The following is a 26,870-nucleotide window of genomic DNA, read 5'->3' on the forward strand; positions in this document are numbered from 1 at the left end:
CCCCAGCGATGCAGAAGCTTTAAAAGTATAATTATATATTTTAAAAAAATCCCACCATGCTATTTATAAATTATTCTATATGCTCCCAACAAAGCAAGTGCCAGACTGCACTGGCGGAAAGCCCACTCCGGCTTCTCCTTGCTTGGTTTCAAAATGCAAATAACATTGCTTCTATGATTTTTTTTTCCCCTAACTACAACAGCATGGGGGAAATCACAATGCAAACTCTTTCCTGGAAAAAAAAAGAGAGAAAGAGATGAGGAAAACATGGCAGCCTTGTGCAAGGGAGGTATGGGGAGTAGATCCAGACCTAAGGTACAGAGACTGGGATCCAAACTTGAGCTGTGGAGAGGAGATCCAGACCCAAGACTAGAATTTTTGAGACCAGCATCCCTCCTCAGTGCTGCCTGGATTCCCCCTGCCTGCCCTCCACCCAGCTGTAGGCAGAAGGCAGTAGAGGCAGGGAATAGTGGAGGCCTTTTCTCTTTCATTTAAGGCTTCTCCTTGCCCTCTCTCCCTTCCTGCACTCATCCCCCAAGCCTGGATATGCTGAGCTGCGAGTTTTGAAACCTTTAGAGGAGTTGGAAAGCCCCAGGTCCCAGCAGAGCAGTGAAACACGAGGATGCTCAGTGTGGTCCCAAGGGGTGTCTGATAACGGGAGGCAGGGATTTGCCAATCAGATATTTGAATGGAGCTCTTCCTACGGGGCAATGGTGAGCAAAGAACCCAGCCTCTTCTCTGCCTCCCCTGTTACCATCTGTCTTCGTTTAATGACAAAAAAAGAATAGCATTTATTGATATAAAATAAATAAAGAGAACCCGGGGGAGGGGGGGGGATCACTGGCTATTTTCCATTACAAAATTTGCCAGCTGTCGTTATCAGAAGACATTAATTTATTATACACCCCAGCACGTATTCCAGGCAATGCCTCCCGCAAATAACAAAGAGAATATTTATCTCTTAATCCCCTTTTCTGCCCCCCTGCTGCAATTTATCTCCGGGAGCCCGCCAGCATCCAAAGGCTCGGGGCTGTAACATCCCAGCTCCTCTGGGCTGGAGCAGCCCCGGGGCGATGTTATCGGGCACGGCGATAACAATGCCAAGGTGAGGCATTGAAAAGCCCATAACAATGCCAAGGTGAGGCATTGAAAAGCCGGTGACCTGCGAAATGTAAAGTCAAGCTGTGGCACCGCGCCGGGGCCAGCGCCGGGCAGGCTTGCTGTGAAGTGTCGCAGCAAGGGCACCAAAGCTCTGCTCGTTAAAGGCTTGGCTGCAAACATAATTAAGAGATGCTATCGGCGAGCGGCAGGCGAATCTCAGCCCTCGCAAATCACGGATTCCCGGGGATCCTGCGACAGGAGCCCCGTAAATCTCCGCAGCAAACGAGCTCGGCCGGCGGCAGGAGGGGGCAGCTCCGGCAGCTGCTGCCGGGGAGGGACCTTGTGGTCGTGTGGAAAAAGCTAAAAACTGTCACGCCAAAGGTTGGGAGGCTTCAAGGAAACCAAAATTGATCCCAAATCCCAAAACCAAGGAACTGGAGAGGGGCAGGATTAGGGCCACTGAGAAACTTTAGGATAACCAAGGGTTGCAGCACCGTTCGGAGCGGCTCCAGTTTGGTCCCTCGGGCCATGATCCAGTGGGTACCAAATCCCCAGCCCCAGGGGTGTCTGTATGGGGCAGGCACGGCCCTGTGCAGGTGGGTTTGCTCCAAGAGCTGCCCTGGAGTCCCTGTTCCCCCGTCCCAGCCCAGCATTGATGGGCAGCACAAGGGCAAAGGAGGTGGAGATCATTAAACTTTTGGAAAATTTTCCCTTTCCCCTCCTCCCTCTTTCTTTTCCCCTCTTGTCTTTCTTTCCCTTTTCTGCTGGTCTTTTGTGGCCTGTCAATCCAGCTTCCCTCCTCCCTCAATCCTGCCCTGTCTCCTACTCTTACCCCCATCTTCACCCCTGTTCTCTCTCTTTCCTCTCTTTGATCCCTCCCCATCCTGCCACTTCTTTTCCCCCACGTGCACCACTCTCCCTGCTACACTTCTCCCCTTCCCATTTCACCTCATCTCCACCTCATTCCCTTTCCATCACATCGCTTCCACATTTTATGCTGTACCAATCTCATCCCATCCTACTCCTTTCCCAATCCCATTCCCATCCCATCCCATCCCATCCCCATCCCAATTTTCATTCCCATTCCCATTCCTGTCCCCGTCCCTGTTCCCATCCCCATCCCATTCCCATTCCCACCCCATCCCCATCCCCATCCCCATCCCCATCCCCATCCCCATTCCCTTTCTATCTCATTCCCATTCCCATTCCTGTTCCCATTCTCATTCCCTTTCCATCTCATCCCCATTCCCATCCCCATCCCATTCCTGTCTCATCCCCATTCCCATTCCCATGTTCCCATCCCCATTCCCACCCCCATTCTCATGTTCCCATTCCCACCCCATCCCCATTCCCATTCCCATTCCCATCCCTGTCTCATCCCCATCCCCATTCCCATGTTCCCATCCCCATCCCATCCCCATTCCCATCCCCATTCCCATCCCCGTTCCCATCCTCATCCCCATCCCTATCGCCATTCCCATCCCCATTCCCGTTCCCATCCCCATCCCTGTCCCCATTCCCGTTCCCATTCCCATCCCCATCCCTGCCCCCATTCCTACCCCCATTCCCAGTTTTCCATCCCCATTTCCCATCCCCATCCCCATTCCAATTTCTATCCCTGTTCCCATTCCCAGTTCCCATCCCCAATCTCCATTCCCATTCCTGTCCTAATCCCCATCCCCATTCCTGTCCCTGTTCCCATTGCCATTCCCATCCCTGTTCCCATTCCTATCCACATGCCTGTTCCTGTTCCATTCCCATTCCCACCCCATCCCCATCCCCTTTCTCTCCCCATTCCCAGTTTTCCATTCCCATTCCCAGTCTTCCATCTCCTTTCCCATCCCCATCCCCATCTCCATTCACATCCCCATCCCCACTCCCATGCCTATCCCCATTCCATCCCCGTTCTCATCCCCATCCCCATCCCCATCCCTGTCTGCATCCCCATCCCCATTCCTGTTCCCATTCCCGTTCCCAGTTTTCCATTCCCATTTCCAGTTTTCCATTCCCATTTCCCATTCCCATCCCCATCCCCGTCCCCATTCCTGTTCCATTCTCATCCCTGTCCCCATCCCTGTTCCTGTCCCCATCCCCGTTCCCATCCCCGATCCCATCCTTGTTCTGATTCCCCATTCCCTGTCCCCATTCCCATCCCTGTTCCCGGTCCCGTCCCCATCCCCATTCCCATTCCCAGCACCATTCCTGTCCCTGTTCCCCATTGCCATTGCCGTCCCCATTCCCTGTTCCCATCCCCGTCCCTGTTCCCATTCCCATCACCATCCCCCATTCCTGTTCCCATTTCCATCCCCTTTCCCATTCCCATCCCCTTTCCCATTCCCATCTCATTCCCATTTCCATATTCCCATCCCCATCCCCATTCCCATTCCCATCCCTTCTCCTATTCCCATCCCCATTCCCATTCCTGTTAGCATCCCCATTCCCATCCTTGTCCCCATTCCCATCCTTGTCCCCATCCCCATTCCCATTCCCATTCCCGTTCCCGTTCCCATTCCCATCCCCACCCCCATCCCATCCCCATCCCCATTTTTCCATCTCCATTCCCGTTCCCGTCCCCATTCCCCATTCCCAGCTCACCCAGGGCCCCCCAAACAGGGCTCCGAACCCCCATCAGCTCCCCCAAGCCCCCCAAAACGAGGCAGCAAACCCCCGTCAACTCCGGTTTTATGACAATTTTGAAGTAAGGCTCTGCAGCTCGCGGTTTCACACTCCAGTCGGGGCGTTTATGAGCACTGTTTGCAGCAAGTTCTGCTGCATTAATCGTGAATTATCTGCAGAACACGGCTTTTTCGGGCTTTATCACGCCAGCCTGCTAAAGGTCATGCTGATTGCTTCGTTTCAGATTTATCACACCAATTCTGGGCTTGGTTGGAGCTGGACAGAGCTGGGGGGTGGTAATATTTAGTAAAACCATTTCCTATTTCAGTGTCAGCAGTAAAAGTGGCAGGGGCCAGCGATGTCTTTTCCACAAGTAATAATTAAATCTAGACAACGGAAAGCTGATTATAGGACAGCCGTGATCAGCAAAACTTCTTGACCGATTGACTCAGTTAAAACCACACAACATTTATTGTTGTTTGAGGGCCTGTATTTTCTCCCTAGGACTATAATAGTAATTTATTTATGCTATCCATATTAATCTGTCTGCATTTGCAAGGAAAACCACATTTATCTTAGCTTGCTTTGTTATAATGTCGAGCTTGAGAAGTTTATATCTCCCCTTTTCACTCTTCCTTTGTTTCCCTTTACCTGCCTGCAGAGGAACGGATGTTTAAATAAAAACTGCAGTTGGGTTTGGCTTTACAACAATATTGTGATCTCCTTGAGTGATGTGGAGAGCTAGATGGCCAAATAATGCCATCAGTCTTTGAGGAGGAGGAAAACCATTGTCTTGATAAAATAAAAGGCCAGCTTAGTTCTGCATCGTGTCTCTAATGAGTTATCCCTGTGAGAGTTGTCTTCTGCTCCTGAAAAAAGAAAACTTGGATATCTTCCTAAGAGCAGCTTTGGAGATGTGTTGGAGGGGAAGGCGAGGGGGAAATAAAAGGGTGAAAGATCTGGCTGCATGCTGAGCAAACAGCTGTGGAGAGAGGGGAAGGAGACCCAGTGAACTACGACACCTTGATTAATGTGTGAAGAGCTCTGCTGCTCCTCGGCCAGTGTTTTCATTATGGGAGGTTAATTTTCAGCTGTTTTAACTAGGGCACTGTCATTATGTCATTCTCCCTTCCTCCAGCCCAGTTTATAATGTCTATTTCAGTAAAAAAAAAACTTCCTTCAAGTTGTTACTCTTTCTAATCACAAGTAATCTCCCCCTTGGATAGACAGCTTGATGTGGAGTGAGGGAAAACACAAACCTCACCTTCCCTTTCGGTAATAACTTTCAAACTCTTTGTTTGCCTTGTTGCAGCTGGCTGGATGTGAGTCAGCCTCCTGCTCATGCATATTACAGTGATGGAATAGCCTGCCATTTATTATTCAGTAACTGGTGGTCGTGTGGGTGCAGTGCATAAAAGCCCAGCACTGCCTCCATTTACTTGTTGATTATACCTGAGGCAAAAAAGCACCCAGCCCTCCTTTGTCCAGAAAAATTCCCATTGTTGATCAGCAAATGTGAGGTTAAACTTTGCCTGTGTTACTTGTGCGCGGTGCTGCTTATAGAAGGTGTCAGAGTAACTTCTAAAACATTGTTTGTATATTTTAATGGTGTTATATTGTTTCTTCACCTCACAGTTTATATCTTTTTAATTAATGCAGGAAACACCCTCTCAGAGTGAGAAGTTTTCTTGGGTGGGTTTTTAACTCTGAAAAGATTCTTCCTGTTTCCAGGATGTCATGTTCAAGATCACAGCAGGGACAGCTTCCACTATTCCAGGTGGCTCCAAGCCCCGTCCAGCCTGGCCTTGGACACTCCCAGGGATGGGGCAGCCACAGCTTCTTCTCTGGGCAACCTTTGCCAGGGCCTCCCCATCCTCAGGGAAGATTTTTTTGCCCAATATCTGATCTAACCCTGCTCTCTTTCAGTTTGCAGCTGTTCCCCACGAGAGGACTGAAAGATGATGCAGAAATTGCTTTCTCGAAGTCGTTCTGTATCATAAAGATGTCCTCATTTTAATTTTCTGCTCTGGTATTTGTAGTTATTTCCACTGGGGAGGAGGTGATTCCTGGAGTGTGGCAGGACCCAGGTAACCTGTGAGATCCTTTGAAGGGATTTGGAGCAAGCTTTGCTTGTCAGACCAGGTGTAATCTGTTGGTGATAACCTCAGAAAGAGGAATGGGATTGTTGTGTTTTCAATACCTAAAAATGTAGTTTCACTTTCAGGTGGTCTTGAACAATTGACAGACCTCAGAACTTCTTACCATCCATATGCTTTTTCCCTCCAAAAATAATCAGTTTAGGTATTCTAAGTGTGCTTGGGAAGTTGCCTGGGCTTAGGGCTGGGAGTCAGGGTGACAGCTTTGGGGAGAGAAAAAAACATTAATTTTCTTTAAACAGGCAAAAGTAAGATATATTTTGATAGGTGTGACTTAGATTGATATTTTCTTTCAGCAAAAGCTCTGCAGTGACCATTACTGTACATCTAAGCTTTTTGAGAAGGAGCACTTGGCTTGCAGAAAAGAGGGAAAATGGCAGTGAATGCTCTTCTGTTTCATTCAGCTTTTCCCAAAGACATTTACCATGACTGAGCCAACAATAATGTGGAGCTTTAAACCATGATGGACCTGATTTGGCTTTCCATTCCAAATTTCCTTTCTAAAGATTGCATGAAATGATGTGGATGAGCCTCACCCTGGCAGCAGCAGTGGGAGGCTTTGCTCACCTTGTTTGAGGGGCTCTGGCAGTGCATTTTCTTCTCTAAAGGGAGTCACATTTTCCTAGCCTGTTAAACTACAGCTGTGATATGCACTGCTTCAGTGTTCATTTTCCATTAAAAGTTTTGGGCCACTCATTTACCCTTCAGGTCCTTTGGAAAAATAAGAAAATGGGGAAAATGGAAGACAGGAAAAATATGAAAACAAGCACAATCCCAACTTTTTGTGTCAGACTGAATTCTCATTTCCACACAGTACTGAACAAATTCAGATAACTTGCATGAATTTCAGCTGATGCTTTTTTTTTGGCTGACAGTGTGCTCTGCTGCATATAATGCTCATTTTTGATGCAGGGAAATATTGGGGTTGTGAGTCCTCTGTTTATCCACCAACCCTCCTGGGTTCCTTTGTTTTCATGTCCCTCTCTGGATTGCTTTCAGGAGGAGAGCATTGCTCAGGCTTCTAAATGTAAATGTGGATCTGCACATCCAGCTGATGGAACTGTACAACTCACTTGTACAGTTGCCAGATGGCTGTTTGGTTGCAGTTAATCTGGCCTGAATTTGTTTCTCTGCAGGAGCCCGATGGTATTTTTATAGAAAAAGTACATAATACCTTTGACATCTCAACAACCAGGGAGGGAGGAGGAGCAGAACAATTATTACAGGTGCAAAGTTCATGGGAGAGGTGGGTAAAGGTGTGAGTAGGTGGACCTCCTTCCCTTTTTTAAGGTTTTAAAGGCCTTAAAACCCCAGGTTTTAAGTCCTTTTGCTGTTGCAGGAGAGAAACAGGTTGCTAAGTTTTAGGCATCATTTCTCCCAGACACCACCTGCAGCAGGAAGTGGCTGGGGGGAGAGGAGAGCTGAGGTTGCCTGCTTGCCTTCAGTGTCTCCTGCAGAAACAGGCTTTCAGTTTTTGGGAGGTGGCCAATTCTGCTGTCAAACCCGGCTTCATGATAGGCAGTTCACACCCAGGCTTGCCACCTCCTGACACAAATCTGTTGTGCTATTTCACTATTTGTCCTTCGGGCTGTTAGCAGAGGAGCTTAGAGGAGCTTAAGTGGTTTGAAAGACTCCTTTAAAACAGTGGGGGCTTTTTTTGAGTGTTTTAAGGTTTTTGTTCTTGATTTTGTTCACTGTTAAGGTCTGGTAGTTCCATTTTAGTTTTCTTTTTGCCTTTTTTTTTGTTCTCTCATATGTATTTCCACAAGTTGACTGATGGTGCAAGGTGTAGCACTGGCACAGTCTAAGGCAGGGAAATAACCCATTTTGTTTATTTGAGGGCAGAAAGAGTAATTCTTAAGTGTTTCACATTGACAGTGATGGATAACTTTTGTAAACGATCAGTTCTAAAATTCTGTAATCCAGAGGGCTAAATAGTTTAGGTGTGAAGGAGCACTGAGTCTTTCACTTTGAGGTTATTGGTTTACTTATATAGGTCAGGAAAGAGTAACAAAATCTGCTGCCCTGCAGCTGCCAGATTGTACTATGTCAGTGTGCATGGAGAGAGGTCTGTGAGACAACTGACACCTTCAGCTTTCAAGATTGTTTAGTGCAGGACTGTCAATGTTGTCCTTTTTAATTTGTTGTTTTTTAAAAATGACTGATAAAACCAGAGTTAGGAATTACACTGGGTTTACCTCTGGGTGGGTTAAGAGATGAGTTGTTACTACAGTGACTTCCAATGTGCTGTCTCTTCTGGTTTGTTTATCCTGTGCCACACGTTGGTTGTGGTTCATGGAAAAAGTTACAGGTAGGTGAGGATGACGACTGGGATGGAAAAGGAGGAAGATTTTTTGACTGCTTGGTGTGCAGAGGCAGATCATGTGCTGCTGAGCAGTGACTCATGGGGGGAAAGGACTGAAGTGGCCAGTGCTCCTGAGGAATTTTAGAGGAGCACCAAGAGCAGAGCAGAGCTGTGCTGCTGGCAGGAGGATCATCCAGCAGTGGCTCAGTTGGGAAAACAATTATGCAAGTGACCTTTGCTGAGACCTCTGACTCAGGAGCCAGACCTTTGAGAGATGCCAGAGCTGCTGGTGCAGGCAGCCACCTTGGGTATCTTGTGATAAACAGACTTGTCCTTTAGACCTTGTGTTTACCCAGTGTGTTACAACAGCACTCAGCTCCCAGCTGCTGAGCTGATGGTTTTTACCTCCAGGGTTTGGGGGATTTGTCATTTAACCTGGAAGGTTTTCTCCTGGGGCACTGTGACTACACACCTCTGCTTCTGCTATCTTTCAGGATTATGGAAGTATGGGATACACTGAGAATCAGGCAGAATAGATAGGAACTAAGAAGACCTGAATTACTTTTTTTGTGTTAGATTTCTGTGGGCTCAAGAATGAGGGAATAAGGTCAGTTTTTTGTGGTGGTGGTGGAGGAGGGTACTCACATTCAGTATGGGCATTAAGATGTGAGGTGTGTATATAAGCAAATCACTGCAGTAGGAATGGGTCCCTCCCTGTGGCTTTTAGTTCCAAAATTATGGCTCAGGTTATTCATAAAGTCCCAGAATGTTTTGGGTTGGAAGGGACATTTAAGATCATCTTGTTCCCATCCCCTGCCGTGGGCAGGGACACTTTCCACTATCCCAGGCTGTTCCAAGCCCCATCCAACCTGGCCTTGGACACTTCCAGGGATGGGGCAGCCACAGCTTCTTTGAACAACCTGTGCCAAGGCCTCACCAGCCTCTCAGCAAAGATTTTTTTCCCTAATATTTTACTCCAACCTGCCCTCTGTGAGTTTGAATCCATTCCCTCTTGTCCTGTCATTCCTGGCCACTGTCCCAAGTTCCTCCCCAGTTCTCCTGGAGCCCCTTTAGGCACTGAAGGGGCTCTAAGGGCTCCCTGGACCTTCCTCTTCTCCAGCTGAACACCCCCAGCTCTCTCAGCCTGTCTCCATAGCAGAGGGGCTCCCACCCTCTGATCCTCACTGTGACCCTCCCCTGAACTCCCCTCGTTCCTTCAGCCATTGATCAGAATTCAGTTGATGTGGATGTGAGTGAGCAAACCTTTAACCTGTGCCTGGAGCAATACCAGCACTCCAACAACTGCCTGGGAAGAGCCTTCCAGAGAGGAGCTGCAAGGCAGCTCATGGTGCCTCCAGGACCTGAAACCTGATTACTTAATTAATTCTGGCTGGTGCTAATGTTGCCCTTCAGTTCCCACTTCTAGAGCAGGCCATCACCCTTGCTTCCCTAATCTCCTTCATCATGTTGCCTTCAGCTTTTAGCATGCATGTGTATTTTTGTGATCCTCTATAACAGTGATGAGAAATCCCTGAGGCTGCTTCTCCTCCATTTGCCTTGACAAACTCCTCTGTGTCACGCAACACTTCAGGTTTTGTTGTTATTTCCTCATTTTTTTTAATGTAAAGGCTTTAGCATCCTACCAACTGGGAAGTATTTTTCTGAAGGGAGATGTTGAAATGTACAGTTGGAATAAATTTTATAGATTATTAAGATAACAGGCTAGAGATAAAGCAGTCAGTAAACATGAACCTGTTTCACTTGTGAACAGAAATATGTGTGATAGCCTTGACATCACGTACCACAGCTTTCTGTGCCAGTCTGCAGGATAAAAGGGCTTTAATTGCTTTTGTTTTCAAACAGGCATATCAAAACAGTGTAATTTTTTTTTCTCTCTTTTCATACTAACTGTGTTCCTTGTTCTCTGCCCCTCCCTTGCAGGCTTTGAAAGAGATGCTATATGCAGCTGTGGACCAGGCCCCTTCTATAGAAGGTAAGCAAATTGTAACCCACAGTTGTGTTTTTCTTGGCACTGCGTGCTGGACACGTAGTCGTGCTACTTTTCTGTCCTTAGTCCTCCTAAATTGGTAAACTTAATATCCTGATGGGCAAATGCCTGGCCTTTCACAGCCTGTGTGCTGTATTTGATCGTTAGAACTCTTTGTCCTCTTTTGTTGGGACAATAAATGTCTTTGTATAGTTTGAGACAGCAACAGCTGGATTCCTCTTGCTTATAAGGTCATTCAGCGGTGGAAGTATTTTCTTCATTGCTTGAGAATAGAGCTTTGTTTTGCTGTGAGAGCCTGCCACTCTGGGAGATGGCTGTGCTGGAGAGACACTGGTTCCTGGTTTGGTACTGGTGATTTGAGCTGCAGGAGTCTCCTCCTTTTGTTCTGTGTCCTCCCTGAATGCTCTGCTGCCTCTCCCATGTGGACATGAGTATATCTTCTTCTTTGCATGTGTTTATTGCCTTCTGACTGCTCTAGTAAGGTGTTTGGCTTTTAGCTCACTGAATTTTAAATTGTTTAATTAAGGGATGATCTCTGCAAAATTTCTTAATAGAGCCTTTTACTTCCTGTATCTTCCTTTTGTTGTCTTTAAAGTACTGCAGCCTCTGTGTTGCTTCACTCCTTACTTTCTTGCCCTTCATGTGGATTTCTGACTGCTTTATAACCTCCTTACCTTTATAATTTATTATTATAACCTCCTTACCTTTATTATTTTCACTTTTATTGCAGAGTAAATTTTACTAATTTCTGAACATGGCTCTCTGGGATTCTTGTGTATTTCTTGTATATTTTTCTTGTATATTTATAGAGCAGGAGAAGAAGTGCTGCTCCTGGTGTAGTCAGTTGTCTAACTTCAGTAATGCTGGTCACTCTAAATGTTAGGCCATTAATTACTTTCCTTTTGTTGATTAGAACTGGGAAATGAGGTGTGACGTAGTTAATATAATGTGATTTTTAAAAAAAAAAATCTCAACTCCACCTGTTTTTTGATTAGAATTTTAAAGCCACAGCTGCAATAATTAATATTTGAAGAGAGTGTGTGTGGGATGGGGCAGTCTGCCCTTAAACTCTTCAGAGGTGCATTCCAAGCTGAAAACTTTGTGGAAGCAATGCTCAGGCAGGTGTAATTTTTAAATTTAACCTGACACTTAATAGCTCACTCAACTCATCGTGCTGATTTTGTTAAAAAAATCACACTTTTCTCTACATACAGGTCCTAAAACTAGGTTTCTAGAGGTTATGGTCCTAGAATCCAAAATCTGTGGGTTATCTTTGGAAAATTCAACATACACAGGCAAAGAAGAAAGTCTTGCTTTATTTTTTTTAAGTAGCAAAATTTCATAAAACCCACTCACAAACCTCTCTCCAATAGCATAAGTCTAAGAGGAACTGAAGTTTTCTGTGTAGGCCAAACTGACTACAATAAGTTTCAAAGACAACTTACTGATGTTATTGAAAATCCAACAATATTTTTATGGGGGACTGGAACAATTATAAGACTTTTTTTTCCCTCTCTTCTGTCCATTGGTTTATTATTGACAGTGTGAGCAAATGGTGTCTGTGCTGATGGAACTTTGTGGTCTGATGTTGGAATGTGACTTCCTGGGCTTGGCCAGGGTTATCTGGGGTTTCAAGGTGGTCTTGAGTTGTAAAGTGTTATAATGCAGCATTTTGCTTTCTTTATTTTCAGTGCTTGTGTCACAGTGGTGTTCTGTAATGTGCTGTGATGTTTGTTTGGCAAAGCAAGAGGAGGTGAAGAATAAAATGACCTTACATTTATGCTCTTTTAAACACTCTTAGAGTTTTAACCTGTGCTTCTGCCTTCTTTGATGCTTTAAAAACCTCAACAAAAGGAAAGCAATGACTTAAGACAGTTTCCATCAGTAGAACAATGTTCTGTTCATTTTTGGAGGGGTTGGGTCTTTTCCTCTGTACTGTAGAAAATATAATCCAAACACTTTTGAGCCACTCCTATTTAAATCTGTCTGCCTGACCTGCCCTTAAGTGCAGAGCAGTTCCACTAATTCCTTCACCTTTTGTGCTGGAAATAAATCAACACCATTTTTCCATCTCTGTTGCTTGAATCCTTCTCTTTTTTAAGCCCTTCTGCCTTTGTTCATAGAAACTTTAGGCCAGGTTGAGTACTTGACTGCACACAAACCATGCCCAGAACACTGCTCTAGTCCCTATCACAGAATTTGGAGAAAGTTCCTTGCATTTTGGGAGGGAATGGAGCAGCTATTGTCGGAGGCTGGCTGTTGGCCTGCATGTTTCCAGTTTAATATGGATTTTGCAATGGATACTTGTGTGTTGTTTTGAGCTCAGCTCAGAGACTACAGGGCTGTGCCACTGAAACCCAGCCTCCCAGTATGAGCCTAATGTAATCTCATTTTAGACTGGTCTAACTAAAATCCATTTGCTAATTGATCTCGTTGATCACAGACACGCTGCAGAGCTCCAGAGCTGGCTTTGATTTACCTTGCATGAATTGTAAGCTAATCTTTGGATAATATATTGGATTGTGAAGACAAGGGAGTTTTGTGCAGCAAAGCTGAGGCTGTTCCTGGTTCTTATTCTGCTTGGCTGGATGTGTGATCTGGCATTTGTGAATGAATTTCTTAGATTTCTGCTGCAGGCTGCTTACTATGCCAGTCAGTAAAATTTGTGTATAGACAGAAATGCTTCCCGTTCCTTAGCAGAATGCTGCAAGCACTTTGGAAATTCTTTAAAACAACAAAAAAAAGTGCTGCCCAACCAAGGCATGTTGTAAATAATGGGCAAGGCAGGTAATAGGTGGGCCATCCATCATGAACAGCTTTCTGTGGGTTTGTATTTAGGTATTTTCTGTGTGTAGATGAGTAAACGAAGCTAACTTCAGAATGACTCTTAAAGTTTTGCTTGTGCTGCTTTAGTGGACAAAGTGCTGCTGGGAAGAGGATCTTGGCTCTAAATTGTGCAGGTTGTTCTGTGATAGATGGTGACCCATCTCCCTGTGCTACATTGAATCACACCTATGTCTACCTGCTTTTTTCCTATTTTTGGGTAAAAAAATGGACTGTGATTTTGACAAAAACCCTTGTAGAGGTGGATAAGCAAAACCTCTCAAGGCTGTATGGTAGGAGGAGGTTGTTTGTAGCTGTCCCTACACACAATTCCAAGGTGGTGTGGCTCCCTGTGTTTCATGAGAGTTATTCCAGACTGTAGCATGTCTTTTCTGGCAGTTCCTGGCTGTACACATAGATTTCTTTAATCTGTTCAAAGATACTTTTTTTTTCATCCATCTGTCTCCTTTGTAATGACAGTTTCTTTATGCCAGTGTTATTCCTCCAGATGCTCCTCATCTTTTTACAAGGCAATCCCCTGATGAAACCTGCACCATCCTTCCACCTGAGCAACATCTGCACTAAATTAGTGTTCAGTCTGTTAATTCAATCCCGTGCACATCACTGGGAGAGGTATCAAATGATGCTGCATTCCCAGCTGTACAGTGAGCCTTGCTTGGCTTTCTGGAGAGTTCTTTGGAGCATGTTTGCTTCGTTAGCTGTTTGTTGCCTTCTGCTCACTGTTACCAGAACAAGGGGGATGAGTGGATGCTGCTCCCAGGATATCATTCCCAGCTCCCTGTGGCACAGCAGGAAGCCTGAATGCAAGTGTGCCAAACCAGGCACCCTTTTTTGACCCTAAGATACCTTTAGCAAGAATCTGTGATGATTCAGAGGCTAAACCTGAGCATAGCTCTGCTTTCCTCTGAGGCAGAATGAGCAGTTTGGCAAAAGCATGAAATTCTGACCTCACCTGGGGCATGCTGGGGTGGTTTTTTTGTTGATTCCTTGTCCTCCCACTGCTTCCTGTTCCATTTGTCCCCTGAGTAAAGCAGGTTAGTGGACCACTCTTGCTGGGAGTGCTCCTGATTATTCCACTTGGTGAGCAGCTGTGTCGGCATCTCCCCGAGCTCCTCACGGTGCTGCCGCGGCCACCAAAGTGCAGCTGTGAATTATTCATCCTCATTTTCTGCTCCAATGGACAGGGGCCACTCTAAATATTATTTCCTAGAATATTTGCCTTTCAGATATTTAAATTTATCCTCTCTTTAATACTTGTGTAAACGAATATCGTTGGTGTAATATCAGATGGTACAGGAGCGTCCTGTTGTGTCCTCCCATTATGGGAATTATTTAACCCCAATCCTAAATTCCAGTGGCACTTCAAGCAAGGATCACACTGGTTCTGTGGGGATGGAATGGTGTATCAGGGTAGGAGTGGGGAGTACAGGTGCTCTGGGGTGGAATTCAAACCCAAAAGTAAGAGGTGGTGCTAAACAACATGAATTGGTAGGGGAAAAGCTTTAGTGGTGACAGATATCCCCTGCTGGTGCCTGTAATCTTTGTTGTCTCCTGATGGATTAGGAAAGCAAGAGATGCAAGTTTGGGACATTCTGAGAGTGCCAGCACTGGCAGCCTGTCCCATGTTATCCCACCCTTGCTTCTGCTTTCATTTGTAAAGCACTTGCCCTGTTAACTGACAGCTACAGATCTTTAGTTTGGATTTATTTCTGTTACTGAATAAACAAAAGAGTATTCTTTAGGGCCATAAATAATCTTGGTGAATAAGTAGGGTGTAGGACATCGCATTCTTTTTCTTTCCAGAGGAAGTTATGAGCCTGACAGTTTTTGTGACATGCAGACATGCTTTGTAGGGTTGATCAAAGGCTTATGATTTGTCTGTATATATGCAGATGCCTTCTTTTTATTTCAAAATAAACATTTATTTCCAATTGCACAAGCTTACTTTGTAGAGGCTTTAGATTTTGTTTACATGGGAATGCTTAAGGCTTTAAAAGAGTCTTCAACAGAAGTGCTGCACATCAGAAGCAGTCACAAAGAGATTAATGCTTTGTCTTTATTTCAGCATGTTGTCACACACCCACGAGGACACGGGGCTTGGTGTCCTACACCCCAGATGCAGCTCCTTGATTCTGTCTAGGCTGTAATTCAGCCTCTGTATTTATAATTAGTATGTAAACTAACAAAAAAAAAATACATAATCCCATGACAATCCTCTTCTCAGTTGGAGATTTGATGCCAGGTATTGGATGAGCTGTAAAGAACAGGTTATTGGGCTTGTGGCAAATGTTAGCTCCCAGAGTGTGCAAACGGTGGACAGGAGGAGAACTTGGCAGCACACCAGCATTTAGAGAAGGAGAAGATGTCTGGTTTCTCTTCCCCTGGAGCAATAAAATTTGAAAGGTAAACAGTGCATATGGTTGGAGTAGGGTCCAGAGAGAACAGCTGGATGCTCACTGAAATATTTGGAGCACAGATGCCTGTGTGCAAATGTGGAGTACCGTGTGTTCATGTAAAAGTCATTTTGCTGTCAGGAGCGGCTCCGTGCTCACAGCAAGTCAGCACAGAGACTGCTTTGTACCCAGCCCTGCCACTCTCTGTGCCTTCAGAGCAGCCCACGCTGCTGGTACAGTGACTTCTCTGGGGTGATGAGCACCAAGAGCCTGAATTGTGCTCAGTCAGGAGTGCAACGTGGATGTGGAGTGAAAGCCAGGTGAGGCACAGAGCTGGAGTCACAGGATGGCATCAGAGAGTGGTCTGGGTTGGAAGGGACCTATAAAGGTCATCTAGTCCAGCCCTTCTGCCATGGGCAGGGACACCTTCCACTAGCCCAGGTTGCTCCAAGCTGTGTCCAACCTGGCCCTGAACACTTCCAGGGATGGGGCAGTTTCTGTGGGCCAGGGCCTCCCCACCCTCACTGTGACAAAACCCATTTTCCTTGGATGTAATCTAAACCGACTCTTTCAGATTAAAACCATTGCCCCCATCCTCACACAACAGGCTCTGCTAGAAAGTCTGTCCCCAGGCTAATTGGGTGATTGAAAGTTGATTGTGGAGACAACCAGCCAATACAAGGTTTGATGTCATTACTGTCCCACAGACCACAGGTCCTCAAGTTGTGGTCTGAGAGTCCATTCAGGACCTGCTGATGTGCTCAGGGTCCTGTCCTGCCTTCTTATAAACCAGAAAGTCTCCTGGAGGCAGTGGGAACCTCCCTGGGGCTCTTGGGGTGGTGTGTGACCACACAGGGTAACCAAGAAGCTCATGGGGGTAGGTGCTTTAGCAGGTTGATCACCATTTCTTTATGAAGGAAGCTTGTGATTGCAGTCAGTGGAAATGCTGGACTTCCTCACCCTTTCCATTTGCCCCATGGAAAGCTCCTGGCTGATTCTCTGCTTCATCTGTGTGGACAAGCCTGGAAACTTGTGTTGCTGCTGAGCCAGTCTGTGCTTAGAGGAATTAACAGTGCTGGTAATTTAGCTGGAATGTTCCAGGTTTCATGTTAATGGTCAGGGCTCAGGGGTTGGAAAGTAGATTTGTACTGCTGCAAGATTGGCAGGCAGCACTCCTGAGACAGCAGTGAGATATCAGGCAGCACAGTGGCTGTGCACAGGAGAGCACTGCACATGTTTATGCAAGAGGCCAGTATTTATTGCTTTGTTTCAAAAAAAAGCTTCTCTAGACATCTTAACAGCAAGATTTAGTGTGTGTGTGAGGCAGCCTCTGGCTTTCTAGACATTCCTTTGGCGCTGTGTTTGATATAGGTGACTTGAATTATTAGACAATTAGGATTTTTGGATGAGACTGTAGCTACTCAGTGAATAATGCAGCATGAATTAAGGTTGATTGGTTTCTCTCTCTTTAAAAATGCATGCTGTGGCCAAGGGAATGAGCAGAGTGTCCCTGGAAGGAGATCTCATTCTTCTACATCACAGCTGCTTGTGAGGTGCTTCAGAAAAATGGCCAACGTGCCAGTGGCCATGGAGTGGTGACATCTCTGTGGGATGTGGTGCAGGACCAAAGGTTGTCCCTCTTCCTGGAGTGGTCCTTTGTGTTCTCTTCATCTGCTGGAAGGCCACAGCACAAAGAGTATTGCACAATTCGTCTCTCAACGTGAGAAGGTCTGTCTCTTCGATTAGGTAATTTTACAACTTGCAACAACGTGGCAAAAAGTCAACCCCATCCTGGTGACTTCTGATTTCTGAAGTGAAAATGAAAGCTAACTGCATATTTCACCTGTATTGGTTGTTTTGTTTTTTTTTTTTTAACATTGTATCTGTAGCCTTACAGCTTGACATCAAGCAGATAAAGAATTAATTTTAAAATGTGCTTTTTGTAAATACATAATTAGTTACAGCTTAAAACTGCAGAACTACAGCATCTTGATTTTACAAAGCCACTGTTAAAAAAATTACTTCAAAAATTTCTATATTATTCTATTTATTGCACGGTCTTGTAGTTAAGATATTTTAGATTGTTTTATGCTGCCTTTGTTGAGTGTGGTAACCTTTTTTCCCTGAATTAGCACAGCCTGAGTGTGCAAACCTGATCCTATAGTCCAGTTCTTTTGGGAATTGAGAAGGGGAAGCCGTGGAGAGGTATAAAGCATATTTTACTAACCTCTGGTATGACAAGAGTACATAAAATTCCTTAGTTGTAAGGCAGCAGCACCATGAGTCAGAGTTGTCTATGTTTAACTAAAAATCACAAAGAAAACTGCCTGAGAAGACATAAATTTACTTTTTAAAGTGGTTTTTCTCTGTCCAGGGTGGTGACTGGGATCACAGAGGGCACAGACATCCCTGGGATGGTGCAAAGCCTTTCTGGGCACTGGCTGTTCTCAAACTGTGCACTCAGCAGCTTGGCTTCCCCTCTGCAAGGGGGAAACCTTGTTTATCTCCTAGGAGATGGAAAACCAATTTCTACTTCTTGATGAGAAGCTGGCAGGCTATTTGACTAAACAAGAGAGGCAAGGCAGTGTGGCCAAGAAGAGGGGAATATAAATACCAATATAAATGCAATTTATTTTGCATGTGCTATATAGCCCCAAGCACACGTTTTAGAGGGGGAGTGAGAATTTTCTGCATGCTGAAATGCCAGCTCTAAATAGAAAAAGAGGCAAATTTGACATCCAGACTGTGTTTATAACCTTGGTTTTATTTTTACTGTAATTGCTTTTGCATGCTTTTATAAATGCTCCTAATGTCTTTGTGGGGCAAAGTGCAGAGGAGCTGCAAAGATCGCTGTGGGTGAGCTGATAACTTGGGATCTGTCTTGTCCCACAGTTGCAGACTTGTTCTGACATGTGGCCAAGGCTGCTATTCTGGAGCCTCCTTGCTGGGATCCCATCCCTGCACAGCTCTGGGAGTCACAGGGTTCAGTGCCAGCCTCTGCCTGTCAGCCCTGCCATGGGTCAGCTGTAGGGGAAAAATGGGCACTGCTGCTCTAAACCCCCATTTTTTAAATTTTCATTCTCTTCTGTTCCAGCTGATTGATCATTTCTATGAGTTTGTTGTGAATTTTTTGGGTTGAATGCTGTGTGTCAGGGCATTGGTGTGGTTGCTGAGGGTGAACCCAGGTCCTTTATGGGCTCAGCTGCAGGAGCGAGTCACAGGAGAGGCAGTAAAATGGGGTAATAATGAGCAGAATTGGCTGATGGACCTATAAAGTGAATTCTATAAAGAGCTTAATGGGATTTAGCTTTTATTTCAGTGTTTTGGTGTGGCTTTGTCTTCGTTAATCAGAAGTAGCAATCAGGAAGTGAGGAGAGAAATAACCCGAGAGCCTGATGTGGCATTCCATGTTATTTCATGGTCCTTGAGCTGTGCAGCAGTCCAAGGCAAAAGTCACTTTCTCCCCTGCCCAGCCACAGGAGAACACACTTCTCCCTCAGAAGCCTTGGTTCTGCCTGCACCTTGGTGAATAAAGGTGCAGGAAAAGAACTTTTGGAAGTTTCATGTGCTTCTGAAGCCTTTGGGAGATTGCAGTTCACTCTCATGCAGAGACAAGAAAGCTTCCCAGGGAGGATGAAGGAAAGGAAAAATCAAAATACCTTGTGCTTGTCTGTGATCAAGCTAGATTAAATCATGCTCCCAGGTGGTATTTGTGTATATAGAGATTGCATTTTGGATGCTGGAGGTGATGATTTTGACAGTCATTTATGGTGTGGATTTAATTATTACGACATCAATAAGATTCGTTTATTAAAGCTTCACGTTTCAAAGGATAAGCCAGTAAAATGTAGATTGTACATGAAATTTTGAGCAGTTGGAGGCAGGGAGGATAGAGACAGAATTCTGAGCTTGAAGGGCTCACCACACCTGATCAGCCCCATCTGCTGTCCTGACCCTGCTGAAAAATGTCTGGTGGTTCTGGTCAGCACTTCAGATCCTGCAAAAATACCCCATGCATGTGTGAGTTTTAGCAATATATCAGCAGCAGGGAGCCTGACACAGCTTTATGGCTGTTCCCTTCAGCAGATGTCCTTTTTGTGGTGAGGCCTTGGGAAGGGAAGGAGCGAGGAGGGTGATGAGTGGAGGGATCATGTGTGTGCAGCCAGCATGGCAGGAGCTGCTCAGGGCTCCAGTCCTGCTGCCTGCCTCACATTTCCTTGGGGTGAGGGCACTGCTCTCTGCCTTTGCTGGATTCAAGGTCTCAAATCAAATCCTGTGTCTCAAATCCTCAGTCCTGTGTTTAATTCTATGCTTTGGCTCACAGGCCCAAAGTTCTGAGGGTTCCCTGCATTTTGGATTGCAACATGTCCCCCTTCTTTTTGCACCAAGAGCACTCCTTTGATGGGTTTTGTGAAAAGTGCATATTTTATGATTGGCTTTTTGCAGATATTCAAATGAATATTATATGTGTTGTGTTAGAAAGTGACGCTGTATTAATTCTCTTAAGTAGTGTGTTAAATATAGTTTTGGGTTATAAAAAAATGTTAAAATAGAAACTATGCTATGCAGGATACTTTTTTTAAAGAAAGGACTCGCAGTGAGATACCAGCCACAGGACACCTGAATCTTTCAGAGAAAGAGAATTTATTGCTCCATTATCAGAAGAAATGAACTTCTTCCTGCCTCGAACGATGACCAGACAGAATCTTGTACTTGAATGGGATTTATGTATCATGGATGAGGTGTATGAATATGCAACAGGCTGTTGCTTTTAAGGGTTAATCCTCTGTTAACAGCTGTCCTTTTTCGGGCTTATTTTGCCCAGAAAAAGGTACCTGGACTATAACTCTTTGTCTTTATTGTCTCATATTGTCCTAATCCAAATTGTCCAAATTATTATTACTCTAATTGTATTACTATTTTTATAACCATTTTATTACTATTAAACTTTTAAAATTTTAAAAACAAGTGATTGGCGTTTTTCACAGGTTTGTCAAATCATCGTTTGTGTGCACTGGAGCAGGCAAGGCACAGCTATAAATCTTAAAATCTTTCCATCACGGTGCAAGGCTCAGTTTATTGAGTAGATCATCCAACTCTGGTGGATCATTTTGCTTCTGGTGTTATCTGCATCCATGTCCTCTTGGAGGGGAAGATCAGTTTGCTACCAGTGGTGTTTAAACAGGACTTTAAACTCAAGCTCAAAAGCTCCAAAAGTCCAGACAAAAGACTTTTAAGTCTTCCCCTCCTGTTTCAGAGATCAAAACGCAGCTCAGCTAGAACTGATCTGTACCAGTTTCACTTTCAGTTTCTTCTGCTTTCAGGCAGCTCCTCCAGGTTCAGTTCCAGATGTTGCTCTCAGGGTAGATGTGGTGGTAGCACCTGAGATGGAGCAGATGTTCTTCCAGCTCAGGAGGAATCCAGCATTGGAAGGAGCCTGACCTGGGCTTGGACTTGCCTAAGCAGAAATCCAAGTAATGAATTAGTCATCAGGCAGAGAATTCACTTCCCTGGGGACATGGGGAGGGAGGCTGGTACAGCCCAGCTGTCAGTCAGGAATTGCTGATGCAGGAACTCCCCACCAGCTGAGAAGATTCCCCCTACTGCTGGTAATATAATACATGAAAGCTCAGTTGCCAAATCCTTCAGTTTAGTATTTCAGTAGCAGCACGAGGCCTTCATGGCAAGTTTATGGTCTCTTTACCTAAGCTGCAGAGATAATTAACTGCAAACCTTAATTGTGGCAACTCTGCTGTCTCCTACATGTGAGGCAATTTTATTGGGGCCTTTTTGTGTGGTCAGGAGGGCGTGCCAGAGGGTTTTTCCATCTCCATCTGTTTTGGGAGTGATTTCATGGTTACTGAGGTATATGGGTCACAGTGGGGTGAGTTTGGGATGACGTGTTTCTGCTCTGTCACCTTGTACCACCTTGGCCACAATTCTCATTTTGTTTTGGTTTGGTTTAATTTTCCTCTCTTGTTTTGCATTCAGCAGTAGCACGTGGCTCATGGTGGCTTTTCTCATGTGTGATAATTATTTTGTGAGATGTTTGGAAGCTTTATCAAGTGAGGAAGGGGAATTACAGCTGTAATTGTGTGCTGTTCTCTGCATAATTAGCTCAACATCTATTTGAGATTTTCACTTACATGCACTGTTTCTGTCTTTAGAATGGTTAAAAGGCTTCTGTCATTATTCTTTTCCTGCCTTCTGAATTTCTCCAGCATAACTCCCAGCTATGCCAATGCTTGGGGGAGTTGCCATTATGGCTCTTGGCCAAACTCTCAATTTTTCTGTTACCTTTGCTGGACAAGCCCCACGTGCAGTAGCAGATAAATGAGTGATTCTCTGCTGTAGCAAGGGAAAGTGGCACAAGAACTTCAAGATAATGGTTTTTACTGTGGGCTTTTACATTATTTTTTTTAAATAGTGAATAATACCTTCCAAATTTTAGCTTCAAGTTTGCCTAAACTTTCTGGTACTCAAAGGGCTTTATTTTTGTTAAGACCTATACTGAACTGTGTTGGAAGTGCAAAATAAGAATATTGCAGGGGGGTTTATTCCATGCACTGCAGATGAGATTTCTGTGAAACTCTTTACTTGCACTCTTTGCTCCGAATATTTTGCTGTTACTTCAGCCAAGATCACGTTGGAGTTTGAAAATGGTCTTCTTGTGAGAGCACAGTCTAGAGAATGAAGTGTTCAGTTTCTGTAATGTTGCTGTATCACCACTTCATAGTAATTGCAGAAGATCCACTTGAAATAATCTAAATTAAAAAAAAAAAGAGGGGGAAGAAGTTTGGACATAGTGCTAAATTCACGACTTCCTTGAGTTATTTTGCAAATGTCTATCAGACCTTGCAGTCCTCACGTGATTCTGCTGTTGGGAGATGTTTAAAAAGAGGAAGTAAAACCAAACCTCTCAGAATAATATCTGAGGTCAGTGCAGGTTTTTGTCTTTTAGGAGTTCCTTGTAACTGTAACTCAAAGAGTTGGTATTATTTGAATTAATTATTTTTTGTCAGATGAAAATAGTTAGCTGTAACAGAATGGAGAAAACTGCCGCTGTGACTTCTCTTCCCATTCTTATCTTTACATTTTCCAGTCCATAGGCTAGGCTAAGGCAATACATCTTGGGCTGCTTGGGAACTGGTGTTTTGTCATTCTCCATTTTTCAATTTTAAGTTTATTTACAGAAATCAGCAAAAATAAGGAAGTGCTTCATGTGCAATGCTCAGTCGCTTGAGTGTTATGTATGGTCAGAGTTGACAACTTCCCTTTTTAAGGGGCTGGATACAGATTTGTGTTGGGTCATCATTCCGTTTTTAATCTTTCAAGACTGGCATTATTGATATTTTTTAATTTAAAATTTCTGGATTTTTAGTTTGACTCCAGTTCTGCTGTGTTGGAAGTGAGCGCAGCTGCTTTGCACTGGGGTTGTGCAGCCCCAATTCTTTCTGCTCTGCATAACATTGCCACGAGCTTCCTTGGAAAGTTGATTTATCTAGACCTTCAGTTTCCCCCGTCAGAGGGTGACAAGAGGTTATTTGAACTGAAAACAAAGGCTCAAATAGCTATTTGAAATCTAAACAGAGCAGGGAGTGTGCCATCTGAGAGCCAGTTCTCTCTGCTTTATCCAGTGCTGCTCTTGCTCACCACACTTGGGGAAACTTCTTGTTGGTGGGGAGGGAAGTTCCCAGTTGGGTTGCAAAGCCTGTAGCTGTTTCTGAGGAGAGGAAAAGAGGAGGCAGAATCCACCCACCCCTGCCCAACGCCCTTAAATTCATCTCCTGGGCTTCCCTTCAGTGCGTGGGAGAAAAACTATCTGCTCAGATCCTACCAAGAAATGGCCTATTTAATAAGCATTCTGTAGATTTATTTATTTACAAATATTCCTGGTCTGTAATTAAGGAAGGCAGCTCTTTTCTGTGCTGCCTGGTGCTCACTTCCAGGCTGGGAGCTGCACGGGATGAGTGACTGCATCCGTCTGTTCCAAACAAGCAGCTCTGCAGCTGATCAAAGCAGCAGGATTAGGCTGCTCCTGTGGAATTTAACTGGTGAGGAGGGGATAAATAAATTGCAGCTCTGAAGCAGACCTACCTGAACTGACAGTCTTTGTTGTCAACAGGATAATGGGAATTATTTGGTGTTTTGCTTTGGTTTGGTTTTAACAGAGGTGCTGTTCTTTCTAGCGGAATATTTGCTCTTCAAAGCGCAAACAACTGGGTAACTCCTGGTGGAAAGCTGCACTGCACACAGTTCCATGTGCAGGGCAAAGTTTATCTTCACCAAGCTGTAAGCACAGCATCCTTTGGTGGTGTGGGTTTTCCATACATTTTTCTTATAAAGAGGGTTTTTGGTTCACACACACATGTATTAATAGCCTGAATTAAAACCTGCATGGATACTCATATGTCTGTCTTCTAAAGCAACACATTTATCTCAGACATGGAGAAGAACAGGAAACTAGCAATATGTCATGGATTACACTTGCATTTTGGGCTCTAGATGACAAGTCAGGTTGTCTTTCCCCCTATCACATTTCTGCTTTTATAATTCACCAGACAGTCTCACCTAAATTGCATTTATTCTGTTCAAAGGCAGTCCTTTTGTTTTCTCTTTAATACTGCTTTTTATTCATCCAAAGTGCATCTCTATGAATAGTAAGTACTTGATATGAGCCCATATAATCATCTTAATGTAAAAAGAAACAGCTTTTAGAACAAATAAGTTTTTTTCACGTTCTGCACTTAAGCATTTAAAATTATTTCCAAAACCCTAGTTTTTGTAGGTTGAGTTGAAGTTTGTGCAAATTTCAGTGACCCATTAAGTAATAAACTAAATAAATGAACAGCACAAACCTAGCTCTAGTGTTTTTGGAATTGTATCTGTGGAAATGCCACTGTCCCTGTCTAGAAAGAGCCAATGGAAGAACTAAACCAGCTGCTGTCAGCTGTGGACTCTTTCTGGTGCACAGTGAGGTTCTTGTCTCTTCTCTTTCATTGTTGTTTTATTTCAGGTTAGAAACCAGTAAAAAGTCAGAGTTCCCTGTTAAATGAAGAGTAGAAATACGTCAGTGTGTCTACTACAATCTGTTTCCACTTACTGCTCCTGTCAAATTGGTTACATTCACAAAGCACAAGTAGCATTTGTGGTACAGGATGATTTTTAAAGGCAGATTTTTGTGTAATAGCTTTTCCTTGTCATTTTATTTTTATTACAGCTTTCTTCTTACTGTATAGTGAGGAATTTGACGTCTGGAATAGGATTCAGTGTCTGATTCTTTGACAAGCTCATTTTGAGTCTGGCTGTGTCTCATTTTTATTGATTACAGTATTTCTTTTCTATTTTTTGGGTACCTAATTTAGTAGCTGGTAACTGAAGACACTTGTGTATTCTGTAAAATTTCAGTGTGAGCATTTGAACTTGGATTATGTGCTGCTGTGGGGGAGTGGAGGAGGAAGAGGAGGAAGCAGAAAAGTGTGGTTTGCTTTCTGGGCAAGGAGTGAATTCCTGCAGAAGTCATGGCACTGGGCAAGGGGCAAAACCTGCACTGCTGATGCTCCCGAGCTGTTTTCACTCCTTGTGTTGGCTAAATCTTGTAAAATTGTTGGAGCTGTGACTCTCTTACAGAGGAGAGCAAGATAATGTAAGCTCAGAGCCTTTTCTCCACTACATTGTTGATACAGGACATTTTTTCCTTGTTATTCTTTAAAAAGGCCTGCCAGACTACCTAAAATGTAGTTTGCTTATCTCCTATGGAAAACTCTTAGTTCTGGGGGTCAGCTCTGTCCTGCCTTGCCTCTGAAGTTAAATTAGCTGGTTTGGTGTATGGGCTGTTGCTTGTAACATTGTTTGTGGAATTTTATGGAAGTGTTGTTGAGAATGTGGGTATGAGTCTGTAGGACTATCAAGGCAGGCTTTGATGTGAGCCTTGTTAGACATCATCATCCTTATTGCCTGTGAATGGAGGCCACTGAAAGAGCACAGGAACATTCTCCTAGAAACCATGAGCAGTGTAGAGCAAGGCTGCAGAAAATGCCTTGTGGTGTTTGTCACAATTGAGAAGCACAAAGAGATTTGGTGATGGGTCCTGAGCAACTTGGAGCTTGTCCCCAAATTATTTTTACTTCAAAATCACCTTCTGTGGCATTTGTTCAGTTTAAGCCACTGGGTGTTTTCTGTTTTCCACAAGCTGCACTCTCCTGAGCTTTCCCCTTTGCGTCTTTTCCCTCGAAATGATCCTTTCAGTGTAGTGATTGGGCTAATTTAGTTTGTGGACATCTTATGCCAGTCACTCCTGTTCTGGCTGTGAGCAGGAGCTCTTCCATAACAGCCAGGTTGCACCTCATCCCATGACCCACTGCTGTGGCTGGTTCTGGTGTCAAAATTTACTTACAATGAACTTCATTTTAATTTCCCCTGGCAGCTGGTGCTGGCAGAGAGCAAGGATCTGATGTTCTGATTAGAGAGAGCAGGAGGGAATTTGTTCTCCGCTGCTTTATGCCCCTCACCAGAGGTGTGAGTCCTGCAGGTTTTGCATCTCCTGCTCTGCCATGGGTCTGATGGAATTTCAGACCTTGTGCTGTGCATTAGCATTTTAATTTTTTTATATTTAACCTGTTTAACGTTCCACTTTACATCTTTCAAGCATTTCCTGTTGGGGGAAAAGTGATATTTGTTTGATTTGGAATCAGCGTTTAGCTTTAATCAGCAGTGTGGCATTAAGAACTTTATCACAGTAGAAGCCTGAGGGTTTAAAAAAAAAAATCTGTGGCTTCTCTCTGTTCTTGCTGTTTGTGTATGGAAGTGTGTTGGAACGTTCCCTGGTGATGCTGATACTTCATTTGAATAACTTGGAAGTGTGGTTTCTTATAATGAGTAAATTTATCCTGTGGAAGGAACTTTAATCATCTAGATTTTTTTTCCCATTACTTCCTCACACCTAGTTGGAAATTCATGAAACCTGGTGGAGTTTCCAGGACCCTTAAGGACTTGCAATGTTAAAATCATTCATTAACTGTTCTAATTATGTGACTTCTAAGGCATGCCCGTGTGCTTCAGGGCAAGCAGATCTAATGACAAATACCTGACACCTGGACTAAATTGCAGAAACACAGAATCATTAAGGTTGGAAAAGACCTCTGGGATCCCTGAGTCCAACTGTGAATCATGTTCACCACTAAACCATGTCCCCAGGTGCCACATCCTCACATTTTCTGAACACTTTCAGTGATGGTGGTTCCAGCACTTCCTTGAGCAGCCTGTTCCAAAGCCTGACCAGCCTTTCAGTGAGGAAGTTTTTTGTAATATCCAATGTAAACCTCCTCTGGCTGAGCCTTTTTCCTCTGTCCTGTCACTTGTTACCTGGGAGAAGAGGCTGACTGAGAAGAGAAATGAAGGCTTCTCCTTAAATGCATCTGGACAGATGATGTGGCTGTAAAAAATAT

The 26,870-nt window shown here is 44.3% G+C and overlaps 1 protein-coding gene across 1 annotated transcript in view; it reads left to right on the forward strand.

Annotated features, from left to right (window-relative positions):
• Positions 1 to 10,123: 10,123 nt before the first annotated feature.
• The window catches only part of XPR1 (xenotropic and polytropic retrovirus receptor 1), a 106,417-nt gene continuing 89,670 nt past the window's right edge, over positions 10,124 to 26,870 (forward strand). Inside the window, exon 1 of the mRNA XM_031063307.1 lies at positions 10,124 to 10,171. Within this exon, the coding sequence (XP_030919167.1) occupies positions 10,132 to 10,171 (40 nt within the window). The 5' untranslated portion in view covers positions 10,124 to 10,131. The remainder of the gene's footprint in view (positions 10,172 to 26,870) is intronic.

The sequence above is a fragment of the Geospiza fortis genome, unplaced genomic scaffold (genome assembly GCF_000277835.1).
Source record: "Geospiza fortis unplaced genomic scaffold, GeoFor_1.0 scaffold506, whole genome shotgun sequence".
Classification (NCBI taxonomy): Eukaryota; Metazoa; Chordata; class Aves; order Passeriformes; family Thraupidae; genus Geospiza; species Geospiza fortis.